Source organism: Hyla sarda, assembly GCF_029499605.1.
Source record: "Hyla sarda isolate aHylSar1 chromosome 2 unlocalized genomic scaffold, aHylSar1.hap1 SUPER_2_unloc_7, whole genome shotgun sequence".
Taxonomy (NCBI): domain Eukaryota; kingdom Metazoa; phylum Chordata; class Amphibia; order Anura; family Hylidae; genus Hyla; species Hyla sarda.
The window spans coordinates 167,733-189,235 of NW_026607614.1; the positions used below are offsets into that span (position 1 = coordinate 167,733).

The window sequence follows — 21,503 nt, forward strand, 5'->3', positions numbered from 1 at the left end:
TGTATCCTCGGTGTACAGGTGACCCTGTGGTGGGAGGGGCTTACACTGTATATTGTATCCTCGGTGTACGGTGACCCTGTGGTGGGAGGGGCTTACACTGTATATTGTATCCTCAGTGTACAGGTGACCCTGTGGTGGGAGGGGCTTACACTGTATATTGTATCCTCAGTGTACAGGTGACCCTGTGGTGGGAGGGGCTTACACTGTATATTGTATCCTCGGTGTACGGTGACCCTGTGGTGGGAGGGGCTTACACTGTATATTGTATCCTCAGTGTACAGGTGACCCTGTGGTGGGAGGGGCTTACACTGTATATTGTATCCTCGGTGTACAGGTGACCCTGTGGTGGGAGGGGCTTACACTGTATAATGTATCCTCTCTGTATGGGTCACCCTGTAATGGGAGGGGCTTACACTGTATATTGTATCCTCGGTGTACGGTGACCCTGTGGTGGGAGGGACTTACACTGTATACTGTATCCTCGGTGTACGGGTGACCCTGTGGTGGGAGGGGCTTACACTGTATATTGTATCCTTGGTGTACTGGTGACCCTGTGGTTGGAGGGGCTTACACTGTATAGTGTATCCCCTGTGTACGGGTGACCCTGTGGTGGGAGGGGCTTACACTGTATAGTGTATCCCCTGTGTACGGGTGACCCTGTGGTGGGAGGGGCTTACACTGTATATTGTATCCTCGGTGTACGAGTGACCCTGTGGTGGGAGGGGCTTACTCTGTATATTGTATCCTCGGTGTACGAGTGACCCTGTGGTGGGAGGGGCTTACACTGTATATTGTATCCTCGGTGTACGGGTGACCCTGTGGTGGGAGGGGCTTACGCTGTATACTGTATCCTCGGTGTACGGGTGACCCTGTGGTGGGAGGGGCTTACACTGTATATTGTATCCTCGGTGTACGGGTGACCCTGTGGTGGGAGGGGCTTACACTGTATATTGTATCCTCTGTGTATGGGTGACCCTGTGGTGGGATGGGCTTACACTGTATATTGTATCCTCGGTGTACGGGTGACCTTGTGGTGGGAGGGGCTTACACTGTATTGTATCCTCGGTGGACGGGTGACCCTGTGGTGGGAGGGGCTTACACTGTATATTGTATCCTCGGTGTACGGGTGACCCTGTGGTGGGAGGGGCTTACACTGTATATTGTATCCTCGGTGTACGGGTGACCCTGTGGTAGGAGGGGCTTACACTGTATATTATATACACAAAAAGGAAATCGAGTTCAAACAACTCCTTAATTAAAATCATGATTTTATTAATACAAATTTTAAAAAGCAATGTGAACAGACGCCAATAATTGAAATTGGGATTAGGTTAGGTTCCAGTACAAAAAAGTAGGGCTACTGCCAGCTGCAATGGGCTAACATATAATATGATGTAACAAGTAATTAATATAATATCTAAGAGAACTGCACTGCATATCAGTTATTGCTACTAAAGTGCTCTATATACGGTATTCAAAGTATACACTGACCACAATTGTGGGTATAATAGGATATAAATTAGTGCAAACAAATAGAAATAGATTTCAACTCGCATGTGCATATATATACAAAAATATAATATTGCGCAATTGAGTACCTCTTGATAAAGGGAAACCGAAACGATCGTAGGGGTCTGGGCTCTGCAGCCTAACATGGGTAAGCTTACTATATGCACTTTATCTTACTAGTCTCTGTGTCTCTCTGCAGTCTGCATGGATCCATAGATAAGCGCTTGTGTTACCACTATATTATCACACTATCATTGCGCAATATTATATTTTTGTATATATATGCACATGCGAGTTGAAATCTATTTCTATTTGTTTGCACTAATTTATATCCTATTATACCCACAATTGTGGTCAGTGTATACTTTGAATACCGTATATAGAGCACTTTAGTAGCAATAACTGATATGCAGTGCAGTTCTCTTAGATATTATATTAATTACTTGTTACATCATATTATATGGTAGCCCATTGCAGCTGGCAGTAGCCCTACTTTTTTGTACTGGAACCTAACCTAATCCCAATTTCAATTATTGGCGTCTGTTCACATTGCTTTTTAAAATTTGTATTAATAAAATCATGATTTTAATTAAGGAGTTGTTTGAACTCGATTTCCTTTTTGTGTATATGGTATTATGAGTTCTCCTGTGTCCATGCAGGAATTAGTGTGCCCCCGATTGTATGCCTTAGAGGCAAGGGGTGATCATGCACGTTTAATACTAGGACCTGTATTAATTACACTGTATATTGTATCCTCTGTGTATGGGTCACCCTGTTGTAGGAGGGGCTTACACTGTATATTGTATCCTCTGTGTATGGGTCACCCTGTGGTAGGAGGGGCTTACACTGTATATTGTATCCTCTGTGTATGGGTCACCCTGTGGTAGGAGGGGCTTACACTGTATATTGTATCCTCTGTGTATGGGTCACCCTGTGGTAGGAGGGGCTTACACTGTATATTGTATCCTCTGTGTATGGGTCACCCTGTGGTAGGAGGGGCTTACACTGTATATTGTATCCTCTGTGTATGGGTCACCCTGTGGTAGGAGGGGCTTACACTGTATATTGTATCCTCTGTGTATGGGTCACCCTGTGGTAGGAGGGGCTTACACTGTATATTGTATCCTCTGTGTATGGGTCACCCTGTGGTAGGAGGGGCTTACACTGTATATTGTATCCTCTGTGTATGGGTCACCCTGTGGTAGGAGGGGCTTACACTGTATATTGTATCCTCTGTGTATGGGTCACCCTGTGGTAGGAGGGGCTTACACTGTATATTGTATCCTCTGTGTATGGGTCACCCTGTGGTGGGAGGGGCTTACACTGTATATTGTATCCTCTGTGTATGGGTGACCCTGTGGTGGGAGGGGCTTACACTGTATATTGTATCCTCTGTGAATGGGTGACCCTGTGGTGGGAGGGGTTTACACTGTATATTGTATCCTCTGCGTACAGGTCACCCTGCAGTGGGAGGGGCTTTAATGGCATATTGTATTCCCATCTTCTCTTTTTTTTCCCCCCACAGCTCTATTGACTCTTCAGAAGAAAAGGGGCCACATCTGCCCTCTGATTCAGGGCCCCAGGTATGTGGATCGCAAGTGCAGCATTGTATTGGGGGGGGGAGTCTTGTGGGGTATCTTCCCCTGTGGGGTGTGTATTGTGGGGTATCTTCCCCTGTGGGGTGTGTATTGTGGGGTATCTTCCCCTGTGGGGTGTGTATTGTGGGGTATCTTCCCCTGTGGGGTGTGTATTGTGGGGTATCTTCCCCTGTGGGGTGTGTATTGTGGGGTATCTTCCCCTGTGGGGTGTGTATTGTGGGGTATCTTCCCCTGTGGGGTGTGTATTGTGGGGTATCTTCCCCTGTGGGGTGTGTATTGTGGGGTATCTTCCCCTGTGGGGTGTGTATTGTGGGGTATCTTCCCCTGTGGGGTGTGTATTGTGGGGTATCTTCCCCTGTGGGGTGTGTATTGTGGGGTATCTTCCTCTGTGGGGTGTGTATTGTGGGGTATCTTCCCCTGTGGGGTGTGTATTGTGGGGTATCTTCCCCTGTGGGGTGTGTATTGTGGGGTATCTTCCCCTGTGGGGTGTGTATTGTGGGGTATCTTCCTCTGTGGGGTGTGTATTGTGGGGTAGCTTCCCCTGTGGGGTGTGTATTGTGGGGTAGCTTCCCCTGTGGGGTGTGTATTGTGGGGTAGCTTCCCCTGTGGGGTGTGTATTGTGGGGTAGCTTCCCCTGTGGGGTGTGTATTGTGGGGTAGCTTCCCCTGTGGGGTGTGTATTGTGGGGTAGCTTCCCCTGTGGGGTGTGTATTGTGGGGTAGCTTCCCCTGTGGGGTGTGTATTGCGGGGTAGCTTCCCCTGTGGGGTGTGTATTGCGGGGTAGCTTCCCCTGTGGGGTGTGTATTGCGGGGTAGCTTCCCCTGTGGGGTGTGTATTGCGGGGTAGCTTCCCCTGTGGGGTGTGTATTGCGGGGTAGCTTCCCCTTTGGGGTGTGTATTGTGGGGTAGCTTCCCCTGTGGGGTGTGTATTGTGGGGTAGCTTCCCCTGTGGGGTGTGTATTGTGGGGTAGCTTCCCCTGTGGGGTGTGTATTGCGGGGGAGCTTCCCCTGTGGGGTGTGTATTGCGGGGTAGCTTCCCCTGTGGGGTGTGTATTGTGGGGTAGCTTCCCCTTTGGGGTGCGTATTGCGGGGTGGCTTCCCCTGTGGGGTGTGTATTGTGGGGTGGCTTCCCCTGTGGGGTGTGGATTGTGGGGTGGCTTCCTCTGTGGGGTGTGGATTGTGGGGTGGCTTCCCCTGTGGGGTGTGGATTGTGGGGTGGCTTCCCCTGTGGGGTGTGTATTGTGGGGTAGCTTCCCCTGTGGGGTGTGTATTGTGGGGTAGCTTCCCCTGTGGGGTGTGTATTGTGGGGTAGCTTCCCCTGTGGGGTGTGTATTGTGGGGTAGCTTCCCCTGTGGGGCTGTGCATTGGGGGGGGGGGCTCTTCCTCCTCCTCTGAGGGTCTCTGTATTGGGGGGGGGCTCTTCCTCCTCTGAGGGTCTCTGTATTGGGGGGCTCTTCCTCCTCCTCTGAGGGTCTCTGTATTGGGGGGGGGCTCCTCTTCCTCCTCTGAGGGTCTCTGTATTGGGGGGCTCTTCCTCCTCTGAGGGTCTCTGTATTGGGGGGCTCTTCCTCCTCCTCTGAGGGTCTCTGTATTGGGGGACTCCTCCTCCTCTGAGGGTCTCTGTATTGGGGGGGGCTCCTCCTCCTCTGAGGGTCTCTGTATTGGGGGGGGCTCCTCCTCCTCTGAGGGTCTCTGTATTGGGGGGGGGGCTCCTCCTCCTCTGAGGGTCTCTGTATTGGGGGGGGCTCCTCCTCCTCTGAGGGTCTCTGTATTGGGGGGGGGGCTCTTCCTCCTCCTCTGAGGGTCTCTGTATTGGGGGGGGGCTCTTCCTCCTCCTCCTCTGAGGGTCTCTGTATTGGGGGGGGACTCTTCCTCCTCCTCTGAGGGTCTCTGTATTGGGGGGCTCTTCCTCCTCCTCTGAGGGTCTCTGTATTGGGGGGGCTCCTCCTCCTCTGAGGGTCTCTGTATTGGGGGGCTCCTCCTCCTCTGAGGGTCTCTGTATTGGTGGGCTCTTCCTCCTCTGAGGGTCTCTGTATTGGGGGGGCTCCTCCTCCTCTGAGGGTCTCTGTATTGGGGGGGCTCCTCCTCCTCTGAGGGTCTCTGTATTGGGGGGCTCCTCCTCCTCTGAGGGTCTCTGTTTTGGGGGGGGCTCCTCCTCCTCTGAGGGTCTCTGTTTTGGGGGGGCTCCTCCTCCTCTGAGGGTCTCTGTATTGGGGGGGGCTCCTCCTCCTCTGAGGGTCTCTGTATTGGGGGGGGCTCCTCCTCCTCTGAGGGTCTCTGTATTGGGGGGCTCCTCCTCCTCCTCCTCTGAGGGTCTCTGTATTGGGGGGCTCCTCCTCCTCCTCTGAGGGTCTCTGTATTGGGGGGCTCCTCCTCTGAGGGTCTCTGTATTGGGGGGCTCTTCCTCCTCCTCTGAGGGTCTCTGTATTGGGGGGCTCCTCCTCCTCCTCTGAGGGTCTCTGTATTGGGGGGCTCCTCCTCCTCCTCTGAGGGTCTCTGTATTGGGGGGCTCCTCCTCTGAGGGTCTCTGTATTGGGGGGCTCCTCCTCTGAGGGTCTCTGTATTGGGGGGCTCCTCCTCCTCCTCTGAGGGTCTCTGTATTGGGGGGCTCCTCCTCCTCTGAGGGTCTCTGTATTGGGGGGCTCCTCCTCCTCTGAGGGTCTCTGTATTGGGGGGCTCCTCCTCCTCTGAGGGTCTCTGTATTGGGGGGGGCTCCTCCTCCTCTGAGGGTCTCTGTATTGGGGGGGGGGCTCCTCCTCCTCTGAGGGTCTCTGTATTGGGGGGCTCCTCCTCCTCCTCTGAGGGTCTCTGTATTGGGGGGGCTCCTCCTCCTCCTCTGAGGGTCTCTATTGGTGTCTTGCAGAGGTTCCCGGTTTGCTCCCTTGGTTGGGTGGAGATGACGGAGGAGGACTTGGCCCCGGGCCGCAGCAGTGTGGCCGTGAATAGCTGCATCCGACAATTATCTGTTCACAACCAGAGTCTGACACAGGTAAGTCTCCTCATTGGCGCCCCCTGCCTGCATCTAGTCATAGTCTGTCACATGAAGGATTTGCGCTCTTGTATTTAAAAGAGCAATGACCGTAACACAGGCATAGTTTGGGGCTTGGTTGGGTGGGGCAGGGGGTCACCTGGTGACCTTCAGTATTATGATCTTCAGGGGGTTTACCTATTAGATGATAGGAGGTGGGACCAGTGATGACCCCTCAGTATTGTGATCTTCAGGGGATTTACCTATTAGATGATATGAGGTGGGGCCAGTGATGACCCCTCAGTATTGTGATCTTCAGGGGATTTACCTATTAGATGATATGAGGTGGGGCCAATGATGACCCCTCAGTATTGTGATCTTCAGGGGGTTTACCTATTAGATGACAGGAGGTGGGGCCAGTGATGACCCCTCAGTATTGTGATCTTCAGGGGATTTACCTATTAGATGATATGAGGTGGGGCCAGTGATGATCCCTCAGTATTGTGATCTTCAGGGGGTTTACCTATTAGATGATAGGAGGTGGGGCCAGTGATGACCCCTCAGTATTGTGATCTTCAGGGGGTTTACCTATTAGATGATAGGAGGTGGGACCAGTGATGACCCCTCAGTATTGTGATCTTCAGGGGGTTTACCTATTAGATGATATGAGGTGGGGCCAGTGATGATCCCTCAGTATTGTGATCTTCAGGGGGTTTACCTATTAGATGATATGAGGTGGGGCCAGTGATGATCCCTCAGTATTGTGATCTTCAGGGGGTTTACCTATTAGATGATATGAGGTGGGGCCAGTGATGACCCCTCAGTATTGTGATCTTCAGGGGGTTTACCTATTAGATGACAGGAGGTGGGACCAGTGATGACCCCTCAGTATTGTGATCTTCAGGGGATTTACCTATTAGATGATATGAGGTGGGGCCAGTGATGATCCCTCAGTATTGTGATCTTCAGGGGGTTTACCTATTAGATGATAGGAGGTGGGGCCAGTGATGACCCCTCAGTATTGTGATCTTCAGGGGGTTTACCTATTAGATGACAGGAGGTGGGACCAGTGATGACCCCTCAGTATTGTGATCTTCAGGGGGTTTACCTATTAGATGATATGTGGTGGGGCCCGTGATGACTCCTCAGTATGGTGATCTTCAGGGGGTTTACCTATTAGATGATAGGAGGTGGGACCAGTGATGACCCCTCAGTATTGTGATCTTCAGGGGGTTTACCTATTAGATGACAGGAGGTGGGACCAGTGATGACCCCTCAGTATTGTGATCTTCAGGGGGTTTACCTATTAGATGATATGAGGTGGGGCCAGTGATGACCCCTCAGTATTGTGATCTTCAGGGGGTTTACCTATTAGATGATATGAGGTGGGGCCAGTGATGACCCCTCAGTATTGTGATCTTCAGGGGGTTTACCTATTAGATGATAGGAGGTGGGACCAGTGATGACCCCTCAGTATTGTGATCTTCAGGGGATTTACCTATTAGATGATATGAGGTGGGGCCAGTGATGATCCCTCAGTATTATGATCTTCAGGGGGTTTACCTATTAGATGATAGGAGGTGGGGCCAATGATGACCCCTCAGTATTGTGATCTTCAGGGGGTTTACCTATTAGATGATAGGAGGTGGGGCCAGTGATGACCCCTCAGTATTGTGATCTTCAGGGGGTTTACCTATTAGATGATAGGAGGTGGGACCAGTGATGACCCCTCAGTATTGTGATCTTCAGGGGGTTTACCTATTAGATGACAGGAGGTGGGACCAGTGATGACCCCTCAGTATTGTGATCTTCAGGGGGTTTACCTATTAGATGATATGAGGTGGGGCCAGTGATGACCCCTCAGTATTGTGATCTTCAGGGGGTTTACCTATTAGATGATAGGAGGTGGGGCCAGTGATGACCCCTCAGTATTGTGATCTTCAGGGGGTTTACCTATTAGATGATATGAGGTGGGGCCAGTGATGACCCCTCAGTATTGTGATCTTCAGGGGGTTTACCTATTAGATGATAGGAGGTGGGGCCAGTGATGATCCCTCAGTATTGTGATCTTCAGGGGGTTTACCTATTAGATGATAGGAGGTGGGGCCAGTGATGACCCCTCAGTATTGTGATCTTCAGGGGGTTTACCTATTAGATGATAGGAGGTGGGGCCAGTGATGCCCCCTCAGTATTGTGATCTTCAGGGGGTTTACCTATTAGATGATAGAAGGTGGGGCCAGTGATGACCCCTCAGTATTGTGATCTTCAGGGGGTTTACCTATTAGATGATATGAGGTGGGGCCAGTGATGACCCCTCAGTATTGTGATCTTCAGGGGATTTACCTATTAGATGATAGGAGGTGGGGCCAGTGATGACCCCTCAGTATTGTGATCTTCAGGGGATTTACCTATTAGATGATAGGAGGTGGGGCCAGTGATGACCCCTCAGTATTGTGATCTTCAGGGGATTTACCTATTAGATGATAGGAGGTGGGACCAGTGATGACCCCTTAGTATTGTGATCTTCAGGGGGTTTACCTATTAGATGATATGAGGTGGGGCCAGTGATGACCCCTCAGTATTGTGATCTTCAGGGGGTTTACCTATTAGATGATATGAGGTGGGGCCAGTGATGATCCCTCAGTATTGTGATCTTCAGGGGGCTTACCTATTAGATGATATGTGGTGGGGCCCGTGATGCCCCTCTGTACCCGTTGCCCCTTACATCAGGGTAATGTTCCCTATTGTATTCCGCAGGGGAAGGAGATGCTTCTGGTGCTGGATGAGGACTCTCTGAAGCTCTACGACTCCTCCGGGCAGACATTACTGCACTCGCAGCCCATCGTCAGTATCCGGGTGTGGGGTGTGGGCAGAGATGATGGCAGGTGAGGGCCAGGGGGCCCTGGCTTCTTTTTTAACCCCCTTACTGACCAGCCCCTTTCTTATTGCTAAACCTCTCCCCTTCTCCTTTTTATTTTACTGCTGCTGTTGGACACAGAGAGAGGTATAGTATATAATATAGTGTATATAGGGAGGCACTGCTAATGGATGTGTATAGGAGATGTAATGTATAGGTGTGGCGTGTGTGTAGTGTATATGTGTCTAGAGGGTGTAGTGTATATGGGTGTAGTGTATATGTGTCTAGAGGGTGTAGTGTATATGGGTGTAGTGTATATGGGTGTAGTGTATATGGGTGTAGTGTATATGGGTGTAGTGTATATGGGTGTAGTGTATATGGGTGTAGTGTATATGTGTCTAGAGGGTGTAGTGTATATGGGTGTAGTGTATATGTGTCTAGAGGGTGTAGTGTATATGGGTGTAGTGTATATGGGTGTAGTGTATATGTGTCTAGAGGGTGTAGTGTATATGGGTGTAGTGTATATGTGTCTAGAGGGTGTAGTGTATATGGGTGTAGTGTATATGTGTCTAGAGGGTGTAGTGTATATGTGTCTAGAGGGTGTAGTGTATATGTGTCTAGAGGGTGTAGTGTATATGGGTGTAGTGTATATGGGTGTAGTGTATATGTGTCTAGAGGGTGTAGTGTATATGGGTGTAGTGTATATGTGTCTAGAGGGTGTAGTGTATATGGGTGTAGTGTATATGGGTGTAGTGTATATGGGTGTAGTGTATATGGGTGTAGTGTATATGGGTGTAGTGTATATGTGTCTAGAGGGTGTAGTGTATATGTGTCTAGAGGGTGTAGTGTATATGTGTCTAGAGGGTGTAGTGTATATGGGTGTAGTGTATATGGGTGTAGTGTATATGGGTGTAGTGTATATGGGTGTAGTGTATATGGGTGTAGTGTATATGTGTCTAGAGGGTGTAGTGTATATGGGTGTAGTGTATATGTGTCTAGAGGGTGTAGTGTATATGTGTCTAGAGTATATGTGTCTAGAGGGTGTAGTGTATATGTGTCTAGAGGGTGTAGTGTATATGGGTGTAGTGTATATGGGTGTAGTGTATATGTGTCTAGAGGGTGTAGTGTATATGGGTGTAGTGTATATGGGTGTAGTGTATATGGGTGTAGTGTATATGGGTGTAGTGTATATGGGTGTAGTGTATATGGGTGTAGTGTATATGGGTGTAGTGTATATGGGTGTAGTGTATATGTGTCTAGAGGGTGTAGTGTATATGGGTGTAGTGTATATGTCTAGAGGGTGTAGTGTATATGGGTGTAGTGTATATGTGTCTAGAGGGTGTAGTGTATATGGGTGTAGTGTATATGTGTCTAGAGGGTGTAGTGTATATGGGTGTAGTGTATATGTGTCTAGAGGGTGTAGTGTATATGGGTGTAGTGTATATGTGTCTAGAGGGTGTAGTGTATATGTGTCTAGAGGGTGTAGTGTATATGGGTGTAGTGTATATGTGTCTAGAGGGTGTAGTGTATATGTGTCTAGAGGGTGTAGTGTATATGTGTCTAGAGGGTGTAGTGTTTATGGGTGTAGTGTTTATGGGTGTAGTGTTTATGGGTGTAGTTTATATGGGTGTAGTTTATATGGGTGTAGTTTATATGGGTGTAGTGTATATGGGTGTAGTGTATATGTGTGTAGTGGGTGTAGTGTATATGTGTGTAGTGTATATGTGTGTAGTGGGTGTAGTGTATATGTGTGTAGTGGGTGTAGTGTATATGGGTGTAGTGTATATGGGTGTAGTGGGTGTAGTGTATATGTGTGTAGTGGGTGTAGTGTATATGGGTGTAGTGTATATGGGTGTAGTGGGTGTAGTGTATATGTGTGTAGTGGGTGTAGTGTATATGTGTGTAGTGGGTGTAGTGTATATTTGTGTAGTGGGTGTAGTGTATATTTGTGTAGTGGGTGTAGTGTAGATTTGTATAGTGGGTGTAGTGTAGATTTGTATAGTGGGTGTAGTGTAGATTTGTATAGTGGGTGTAGTGTAGATTTGTATAGTGGGTGTAGTGTAGATTTGTGTAGTGGGTGTAGTGTATATTTGTGTAGTGTATATTTATTTTTGTAGTGTATGTGTGTGTATGTTGGTAGTGGGTGTAGTGTATATTTGTGTAGTGGGTGTAGTGTATATTTGTGTAGTGGGTGTAGTGTATGTGTGTGTATGTTGGTAGTGGGTGTAGTGTATATTTGTGTAGTGGGTGTAGTGTATATTTGTGTAGTGGGTGTAGTGTATATTTGTGTAGTGGGTGTAGTGTATCTGTTTGTAGTGGGTGTAGTGGATATTTATTTTTGTAGTGTATGTGTGTGTATGTTGGTAGTGGGTGTAGTGTATATGTGTCTAGAGGATATAGTGTATATGGGTGTAGTGTATATGTGTCTAGAGGGTGTAGTGTATATGTGTCTAGAGGGTGTAGTGTATATGGGTGTAGTGTATATGGGTGTAGTGTATATGGGTGTAGTGTATATGTGTCTAGATGGTGTAGTGTATATGGGTGTAGTGTATATGGGTGTAGTGTATATGGGTGTAGTGTATATGTGTCTAGAGGGTGTAGTGTATATGGGTGTAGAGGGTGTAGTGTATATGGGTGTAGAGGGTGTAGTGTATATGTGTCTAGAGGGTGTAGTGTATATGGGTGTAGTGTATATGGGTGTAGTGTATATGGGTGTAGTGTATATGTGTCTAGAGGGTGTAGTGTATATGGGTGTAGTGTATATGTGTCTAGAGGGTGTAGTGTATATTGGTGTAGTGTATATGGGTGTAGTGTATATGGGTGTAGTGTATATGTGTCTAGAGGGTGTAGTGTTTATGGGTGTAGTTTATATGGGTGTAGTGTATATGGGTGTTGTGTATATGTTTGTAGTGAGTGTTGTGTATATGTTTGTAGTGAGTGTTGTGTATATGTTTGTAGTGAGTGTAGTGTATATGTGTGTAGTGGGTGTAGTGTATATGGGTGTAGTGGGTGTAGTGTATTTGTGTAGTGGGTGTAGTGTATATTTGTGTAGTGGGTGTAGTGTATATTTGTGTAGTGTATATTTGTGTAGTGGGTGTAGTGTATATTTGTGTAGTGGGTGTAGTGTATATTTGTGTAGTGTATATTTGTGTAGTGGGTGTAGTGTATATGTGGGGAGTGTGTGTAGTGTATATGTTTGTAGTGGGTGTAGTGTATATTTCTTTGTGTAGTGTATGTGTGTGTGTAGTGTGTATGTCTAGTGGGTGTAGTGTATATGTGTGTAGTGGGTGTAGTGCATATTTGTGTAGTGGGTGTAGTGTATATTTGTGTAGTGGGTGTAGTGTATATTTGTGTAGTGGGTGTAGTGTATATTTGTGTAGTGGGTGTAGTGTATATTTATTTTTGTAGTGTATGTGTGTGTGTATGTTGGTAGTGGGTGTAGTGTATATTTGTGTAGTGGGTGTAGTGTATATTTGTGTAGTGGGTGTAGTGTATATTTGTGTAGTGGGTGTAGTGTATATTTGTGTAGTGGGTGTAGTGTATATTTGTGTAGTGGGTGTAGTGTATATTTGTGTAGTGGGTGTAGTGTATATTTGTGTAGTGGGTGTAGTGTATGTTGGTAGTGGGTGTAGTGTATATTTGTGTAGTGGGTGTAGTGTATATTTGTGTAGTGGGTGTAGTGTATATTTGTGTAGTGGGTGTAGTGTATATTTGTGTAGTGGGTGTAGTGTATATTTGTGTAGTGGGTGTAGTGTATATTTGTGTAGTGGGTGTAGTGTATGTTGGTAGTGGGTGTAGTGTATATTTGTGTAGTGGGTGTAGTGTATATTTGTGTAGTGGGTGTAGTGTATATTTGTGTAGTGTATATTTGTGTAGTGGGTGTAGTGTATATTTATTTTTGTAGTGTATGTGTGTGTGTATGTTGGTAGTGGGTGTAGTGTATATTTGTGTAGTGGGTGTAGTGTATATTTGTGTAGTGGGTGTAGTGTATATTTGTGTAGTGGGTGTAGTGTATATTTGTGTAGTGGGTGTAGTGTATATTTGTGTAGTGGGTGTAGTGTATATTTGTGTAGTGGGTGTAGTGTATGTTGGTAGTGGGTGTAGTGTATATTTGTGTAGTGGGTGTAGTGTATATTTGTGTAGTGGGTGTAGTGTATATTTGTGTAGTGGGTGTAGTGTATATTTGTGTAGTGGGTGTAGTGTATATTTGTGTAGTGGGTGTAGTGTATGTTGGTAGTGGGTGTAGTGTATATTTGTGTAGTGGGTGTAGTGTATATTTGTGTAGTGGGTGTAGTGTATATTTGTGTAGTGTATATTTGTGTAGTGGGTGTAGTGTATATTTATTTTTGTAGTGTATGTGTGTGTATGTTGGTAGTGGGTGTAGTGTATATTTGTGTAGTGGGTGTAGTGTATATTTGTGTAGTGGGTGTAGTGTATGTTGGTAGTGGGTGTAGTGTATATTTGTGTAATGGGTGTAGTGTATCTGTTTGTAGTGGGTGTAGTGTATATTTATTTTTGTAGTGTATGTGTGTGTATGTTGGTAGTGGGTGTAGTGTATATTTGTGTAGTGGGTGTAGTGTATATTTGTGTAGTGTATATTTGTGTAGTGGGTGTAGTGTATATTTGTGTAGTGGGTGTAGTGTATATTTGTGTAGTGGGTGTAGTGTATCTGTTTGTAGTGGGTGTAGTGTATATTTTTGTAGTGTATGTGTGTGTATGTTGGTATTGGGTGTAGTGTATATGTGTGTAGTGGGTGTAGTGTATATTTGTGTAGTGGGTGTAGTGTATATTTGGGTAGTGGGTGTAGTGTATATTTATTTTTGTAGTGTATGTGTGTGTATGTTGGTATTGGGTGTAGTGTATATGTGTGTAGTGGGTGTAGTGTATATTTGTGTAGTGGGTGTAGTGTATATTTTTGTAGTGGGTGTAGTGTATATTTGTGTAGTGGGTGTAGTGTATCTGTTTGTAGTGGGTGTAGTGTATATTTATTTTTGTAGTGTATGTGTGTGTATGTTGGTATTGGGTGTAGTGTATATGTGTGTAGTGCATATTTGTGTAGTGGGTGTAGTGTATATTTGTGTAGTGGGTGTAGTGTATATTTGGGTAGTGGGTGTAGTGTATATTTGGGTAGTGGGTGTAGTGTATATTTGGGTAGTGGGTGTAGTGTATATTTGGGTAGTGGGTGTAGTGTATATTTGGGTAGTGGGTGTAGTGTATATTTGGGTAGTGGGTGTAGTGTATATTTATTTTTGTAGTGTATGTTGGTAGTGGGTGTAGTGTATATTTGTGTAGTGGGTATAGTGTATCTGTTTGTAGTGGGTGTAGTGTATATTTGTGTAGTGGGTGTTTGTAGTGGGTGTAGTGTATATGTTTGTAGTAGGTGTAGTGTGTATGTTGGTAGTGGGTGTAGTGTATATTTGTGTAGTGGGTGTAGTGTATATTTGTGTAGTGGGTGTAGTGTATGTTGGTAGTGGGTGTAGTGTATATTTGTGTAGTGTGTGTAGTGTATGTGTGTGTGTGTGTGTATGTTGGTAGTGGGTGTAGTGTATATTTGTGTAGTGTATGTTTGTAGTGGGTGTAGTGTATATGTGTGTAGTGTATGTGTGTGTAGTGTGTATGTTGGTAGTTTAGGGGATGTACTGTACTGTGTCGACCCATCTGACTTCCTCTTCCGATTCATGATCTCAGGGATTTCGCCTACGTGGCCAGAGACAAGCTGACGCAGCTACTGAAGTGTCACGTGTTCCAATGCGCGATGCCGGCCAAGGCTATAGCGACGGGTCTGCACGCCGTCTGCTCCCGGGTACATCTTCTCTGTGTGATACTGAAGGGTACAGAGGGTCTTCTGACCAGAACCCACCATAACCCGCCTGTTATTACCTACAGATAATGGCTGAAAGGCGGACAACACGATCCCTCATGGACAGCCTGTTCCTGGACCAGTCCCGGCTGGTGGACGTCCCTTTCCAAGGTGAGGGCCCACGTTATGTCCGTGGACTTCCTTGTAGGTGATTCCGTGGCGTCTCCATTGTTGATTTTCCCCTCAGATCTACCAAGGTGTCACATTCTATTTATCATTTTCTGTTTTGGGGGAAGTTGGAAATATGGCTGCCTCCTCAGGTTGTCTCTTTTACCCAGCTTTCCTAGCATCCTGAATGCAGATTCTATAACTAGGCAAGTGGGCAGATTGTCGGGCAGCTGGGTGAAGGCCCCTGTGGAGGCACGATGAGTGTCACATCTGTTCTGCTTCAGGAGAGGCTTTACTCTTCATGGAGTCCATCCTCCCGTATACCCGGTTGGTGGTGGAGGGCAATGATCCTTATTCTGCTTCTCATGTTTTGTTTGTTCTTTCTCCTTTAGTGGAGTTTCCAGCCCCAAAGAATGAGCTTGTCCAGGGCTTCCAGGTCTTCTACTTGGGAAACGTCTCCGTAGCTAAACCTGTGGGTAAGTTCTGTCCAACTCTATCCAACCCAAAGACCCTCCAGGGCCCAACTCTATCCAACCCAAAGACCCTCCAGGGCCCAACTCTATCCAACCCAAAGACCTTCCAGAGCCCAACTCTATCCAACCCAAAGACCAACTCTATCCAACCCAAAGACCTTCCAGAGCCCAACTCTATCCAACCCAAAGACCTTCCAGAGCCCAACTCTATCCAACCCAAAGACCTTCCAGAGCCCAACTCTATCCAACCCAAAGACCAACTCTATCCAACCCAAAGACCTTCCAGAGCCCAACTTTATCCAGCCCAAAGACCCTCCAGGGCCCAACTCAGTCAACCCTACTACTCATGTTTCCTACCATATTAGATGAAAAATACTCGGACAGGGAAATAATGGACTACAGCGTTATGGGAAAAGAGGTGAGATGTGTCTGTAGCTGCCCGTAAAAAATTGATGATGTTCCCCTGTCTCCTGTAGGAATGGACGTGATAAACAACACTCTGCTGACTGCTGTGAACACCGACCGCACCAACTGGACCCCAGTCACTGTTAATGTGGCCTCAGCTACTGTGACGGTCTTGCATCAACAGGTAACGTCTACACAGTGGTCACTCTCCCAGCTGTTTGCTCTGAATTATCACATGACCTCTTCAGGATGCAATGGAACACCCATAGACAGCCAACTGGAAGCCAAGCCCTGTTTCCAAATCTCCTTCCGAATTATGCACAGGCAAACAGGGCTTGTCTTCCAACTGACTGTCCATCAAGCAGGGATGGGAGGAGAAGCAAGGAGGTGTTCCAGTCCTCAGCACTTCAGGAGCTTTTGAACGCCTCTTTGACTCTTGTCACCAGAAAATAAGTGTTTTTCTATGTTCTGGAAGCAAAGTGTTAAGGGTTTTTTAACCCCCTGAAGTGCTGGAAGGCCTCCTCGCTCCACCCCCTGCCCTGTCCTTGCTTGATTGACAGTCATCTGAAAGCTGAGGCCTGTTTACATATTTTTACACCTACGCACAATTTGTAGGAATGAGACTTGGAAATAGGGCTCGGCTTCCAGTGTTGGAAGGGTCAGTCCAATTCTCAGCACCTCATGGGAAGCTGAGACAGATATATGACCAGTCCCATGTGTCCCCTTGTCCTAACTGTATCACACAGTGACAACAGATCAAAAACCAGATCAGGGACATGTATTGCAGCTGACAGATTCCCTTTAAATCCTTATGTTTTTGTCCCAGGAGGTATTGAAGCTAGTTGAGTGATCGGGGGCCGGGGTGAGAAGAAGAAAAAACTGTGTATAGGAATAAGGGACTGAACATAGGGGATGTGCAGGGAAAGGCGAGGGTCAGCACCCACCTCCTGAGATGAAGAGCTGTGTATAGGAATAAGGGACTGAACATAGGGGATGTGCAGGGAAAGGCAAGGGTCAGCACCCACCTCCTGAGAGGAAGAGCTGTGTATAGGAATAAGGGACTGAACATAGGAGATGCGGAGGGACAAACAAGGGTCAGCACCCACCTCCTGAGATGAAGAGCTGTGTATAGGAATAAGGGACTGAACATAGGGGATGTGCAGGGAAAGGCGAGGGTCAGCACCCACCTCCTGAGATGAAGAGCTGTGTATAGGAATAAGGGACTGAACATAGGGGATGTGCAGGGAAAGGCAAGGGTCAGCACCCACCTCCTGAGAGGAAGAGCTGTGTATAGGAATAAGGGACTGAACATAGGAGATGCGGAGGGACAAACAAGGGTCAGCACCCACCTCCTGAGATGAAGAGCTGTGTATAGGAATAAGGGACTGAACATAGGGGATGTGCAGGGAAAGGCAAGGGTCAGCACCCACCTCCTGAGATGAAGAGCTGTGTATAGGAATAAGGGACTGAACATAGGGGATGTGCAGGGAAAGGCGAGGGTCAGCACCCACCTCCTGAGATGAAGAGCTGTGTATAGGAATAAGGGACTGAACATAGGGGATGTGCAGGGAAAGGCGAGGGTCAGCACCCACCTCCTGAGATGAAGAGCTGTGGATAGGAATAAGGGACTGAACATAGGGGATGTGCAGGGAAAGGCGAGGGTAAGCACCCACCTCCTGAGATGAAGAGCTGTGTATAGGAATAAGGGACTGAACATAGGGGATGTGCAGGGAAAGGCGAGGGTCTGCACCCACCTCCTGAGATGAAGAGCTGTGTATAGGAATAAGGGACTGAACATAGGGAATGTGCAGGGAAAGGCAAGGGTCAGCACCCACCTCCTGAGATGAAGAGCTGTGTATAGGAATAAGGGACTGAACATAGGGGATGTGCAGGGAAAGGCGAGGGTCTGCACCCACCTCCTGAGATGAAGAGCTGTGTATAGGAATAAGGGACTGAACATAGGGGATGTGCAGGGAAAGGCGAGGGTCAGCACCCACCTCCTGTGAGGAAGAGCTGTGTATAGGAATAAGGGACTGAACATAGGGGATGTGCAGGGAAAGGCAAGGGTCTGCACCCACCTCCTGAGAGGAAGAGCTGTGTATAGGAATAAGGGACTGAACATAGGAGATGTGCAGGGAAAGGCAAGGGTCAGCACCCACCTCCTGAGAGGAAGAGCTGTGTATAGGAATAAGGAACTGAACATAGGGGATGTGCAGGGAAAGGCAAGGGTCTGCACCCACCTCCTGAGAGGAAGAGCTGTGTATAGGAATAAGGGACTGAACATAGGGGATGCGGAGGGACAAACAAGGGTCAGCACCCACCTCCTGAGAGGAAGAGCTGTGTATAGGAATAAGGGACTGAACATAGGGGATGTGCAGGGAAAGGCGAGGGTCAGCACCCACCTCCTGAGATGAAGAGCTGTGTATAGGAATAAGGGACTGAACATAGGGGATGTGCAGGGAAAGGCGAGGGTCAGCACCCACCTCCTGAGAGGAAGAGCTGTGTATAGGAATAAGGGACTGAACATAGGGGATGCGGAGGGACAAACAAGGGTCAGCACCCACCTCCTGAGATGAAGAGCTGTGTATAGGAATAAGGGACTGAACATAGGGGATGCGGAGGGACAAACAAGGGTCAGCACCCACCTCCTGAGAGGAAGAGCTGTGTATAGGAATAAGGAACTGAACATAGGGGATGCGGAGGGACAAACAAGGGTCAGCACCCACCTCCTGAGAGGAAGAGCTGTGTATAGGAATAAGGGACTGAACATAGGGGATGTGCAGGGAAAGGCGAGGGTCAGCACCCACCTCCTGAGATGAAGAGCTGTGTATAGGAATAAGGGACTGAACATAGGGGATGTGCAGGGAAAGGCGAGGGTCAGCACCCACCTCCTGAGATGAAGAGCTGTGGATAGGAATAAGGGACTGAACATAGGGGATGTGCAGGGAAAGGCGAGGGTAAGCACCCACCTCCTGAGATGAAGAGCTGTGTATAGGAATAAGGGACTGAACATAGGGGATGTGCAGGGAAAGGCGAGGGTCTGCACCCACCTCCTGAGATGAAGAGCTGTGTATAGGAATAAGGGACTGAACATAGGGAATGTGCAGGGAAAGGCAAGGGTCAGCACCCACCTCCTGAGATGAAGAGTTGTGTATAGGAATAAGGGACTGAACATAGGGGATGTGCAGGGAAAGGCGAGGGTCTGCACCCACCTCCTGAGATGAAGAGCTGTGTATAGGAATAAGGGACTGAACATAGGGGATGTGCAGGGAAAGGCGAGGGTCAGCACCCACCTCCTGTGAGGAAGAGCTGTGTATAGGAATAAGGGACTGAACATAGGGGATGTGCAGGGAAAGGCAAGGGTCTGCACCCACCTCCTGAGAGGAAGAGCTGTGTATAGGAATAAGGGACTGAACATAGGAGATGTGCAGGGAAAGGCAAGGGTCAGCACCCACGTCCTGAGAGGAAGAGCTGTGTATAGGAATAAGGAACTGAACATAGGGGATGTGCAGGGAAAGGCAAGGGTCTGCACCCACCTCCTGAGAGGAAGAGCTGTGTATAGGAATAAGGGACTGAACATAGGGGATGCGGAGGGACAAACAAGGGTCAGCACCCACCTCCTGAGAGGAAGAGCTGTGTATAGGAATAAGGGACTGAACATAGGGGATGTGCAGGGAAAGGCGAGGGTCAGCACCCACCTCCTGAGATGAAGAGCTGTGTATAGGAATAAGGGACTGAACATAGGGGATGTGCAGGGAAAGGCGAGGGTCAGCACCCACCTCCTGAGAGGAAGAGCTGTGTATAGGAATAAGGGACTGAACATAGGGGATGCGGAGGGACAAACAAGGGTCAGCACCCACCTCCTGAGATGAAGAGCTGTGTATAGGAATAAGGGACTGAACATAGGGGATGCGGAGGGACAAACAAGGGTCAGCACCCACCTCCTGAGAGGAAGAGCTGTGTATAGGAATAAGGAACTGAACATAGGGGATGCGGAGGGACAAACAAGGGTCAGCACCCACCTCCTGAGAGGAAGAGCCGGCTCTAATGGATGTGATTATGGGACTGAATATAATATAGATAATGTGGGGCTGTGTATTACAGGTAGGTCATGTGACCACGGTGTTAGCCCCTCATCTCCTGTGCTCTTTCCCTCAGACGGAGGAGACGCTCAGTGAGTGCCGCGTTCGCTTTCTGTCCTTTATGGGGGTTGGACGTGATGTTCACACTTTTGCTTTCATCATGGCGGAGGCCCCGGGAATCTTCATCTGTCACATGTTCTGGTGTGAACCCAACGCTGCTCATCTGTCCGAGGCCGTCCAGGCCGCCTGCATGGTAAGAGGAGGAGCTATGTAATCATGTGACCTCCCAGCCGCCTGCATGGTAAGAGGAGGAGCTATGTGATCATGTGACCTCCCAGCCGCCTGCATGGTAAGAGGAGGAGCTATGTGATCATGTGACCTTCCAGCCGCCTGCATGGTAAGAGGAGGAGCTATGTGATCATGTGACCTCCCAGCCGCCTGCATGGTAAGAGGAGGAGCTATGTGATCATGTGACCTTCCAGCCGCCTGCATGGTAAGAGGAGGAGCTATGTGATCATGTGACCTCCCAGCCGCCTGCATGGTAAGAGGAGGAGCTATGTGATCATGTGACCTCCCAGCCGCCTGCATGATAAGAGGAGGAGCTATGTGATCATGTGACCTCCCAGCCGCCTGCATGGTAAGAGGAGGGGCTATGTGATCATCTGACCTCCCAGCCGCCTGCATGATAAGAGGAGGAGCTATGTGATCATGTGACCTCCCAGCCGCCTGCATGGTAAGAGGAGGGGCTATGTGATCATCTGACCTCCCAGCCGCCTGCATGGTAAGAGGAGGAGCTATGTGATCATGTGACCTCCCAGCCGCCTGCATGGTAAGAGGAGGAGCTATGTGATCATGTGACCTCCCAGCTGCCTGCATGGTAAGAGGAGGGGCTATGTGATCATGTGACCTCCCAGCCGCCTGCATGGTAAGAGGAGGAGCTATATGATCATGTGACCTCCCAGCTGCCTGCATGGTAAGAGGAGGAGCTATGTGATCATGTGACCTCTCAGCCGCCTCATCTGTTATACGTCACTAGCTCTTTGGTTTGGATTCTTTTGTCTTCTGCTCCTGCCCCACCGATCCCTTCCATCTGTGAGAAATCTTCTCCGCTTCATCTAACACCATCTCCTTTGTACTGATCTCTACCCTGCTCCTTTGTACTGATCTCTACCCTGCTCCTCTGTACTGATCTCTACCCTGCTCCTCTGTACTCGTCTCTGCCCTGCTCCTCTGTACTCGTCTCTGCCCTGCTCCTCTGTACTGATCTCTACCCTGCTCCTCTGTACTGATCTCTACCCTGCTCCTCTGTACTGATCTCTACCCTGCTCCTCTGTACTGATCTCTACCCTGCTCCTCTGTACTGGTCTCTGCCCTGCTCCTCTGTACTGGTCTCTGCCCTGCTCCTCTGTACTGGTCTCTGCCCTGCTCCTCTGTACTGGTCTCTGCCCTGCTCCTCTGTACTGGTCTCTGTACTGGTCTCTGCCCTGCTCCTCTGTACTGGTCTCTGCCCTGCTCCTCTGTACTGGTCTCTGCCCTGCTCCTCTGTACTGGTCTCTGCCCTGCTCCTCTGTACTGGTCTCTGCCCTGCTCCTCTGTACTGGTCTCTGCCCTGCTCCTCTGTACTGGTCTCTGCCCTGCTCCTCTG

General features: G+C 48.4%; 1 protein-coding gene across 1 annotated transcript in view; it reads left to right on the plus strand.

The window, feature by feature from the left end:
* The window catches only part of APBB1 (amyloid beta precursor protein binding family B member 1), a 35,658-nt gene that overhangs the window by 11,676 nt on the left and 2,479 nt on the right, over window positions 1-21,503 (plus strand). Inside the window, exons 6-13 of the mRNA XM_056551319.1 lie at window positions 3,035-3,092; window positions 5,969-6,094; window positions 8,831-8,958; window positions 14,619-14,733; window positions 14,817-14,901; window positions 15,291-15,374; window positions 15,848-15,960; window positions 19,935-20,111. Coding sequence (XP_056407294.1) covers window positions 3,035-3,092; window positions 5,969-6,094; window positions 8,831-8,958; window positions 14,619-14,733; window positions 14,817-14,901; window positions 15,291-15,374; window positions 15,848-15,960; window positions 19,935-20,111 — 886 coding nt within the window. The remainder of the gene's footprint in view (window positions 1-3,034; window positions 3,093-5,968; window positions 6,095-8,830; window positions 8,959-14,618; window positions 14,734-14,816; window positions 14,902-15,290; window positions 15,375-15,847; window positions 15,961-19,934; window positions 20,112-21,503) is intronic.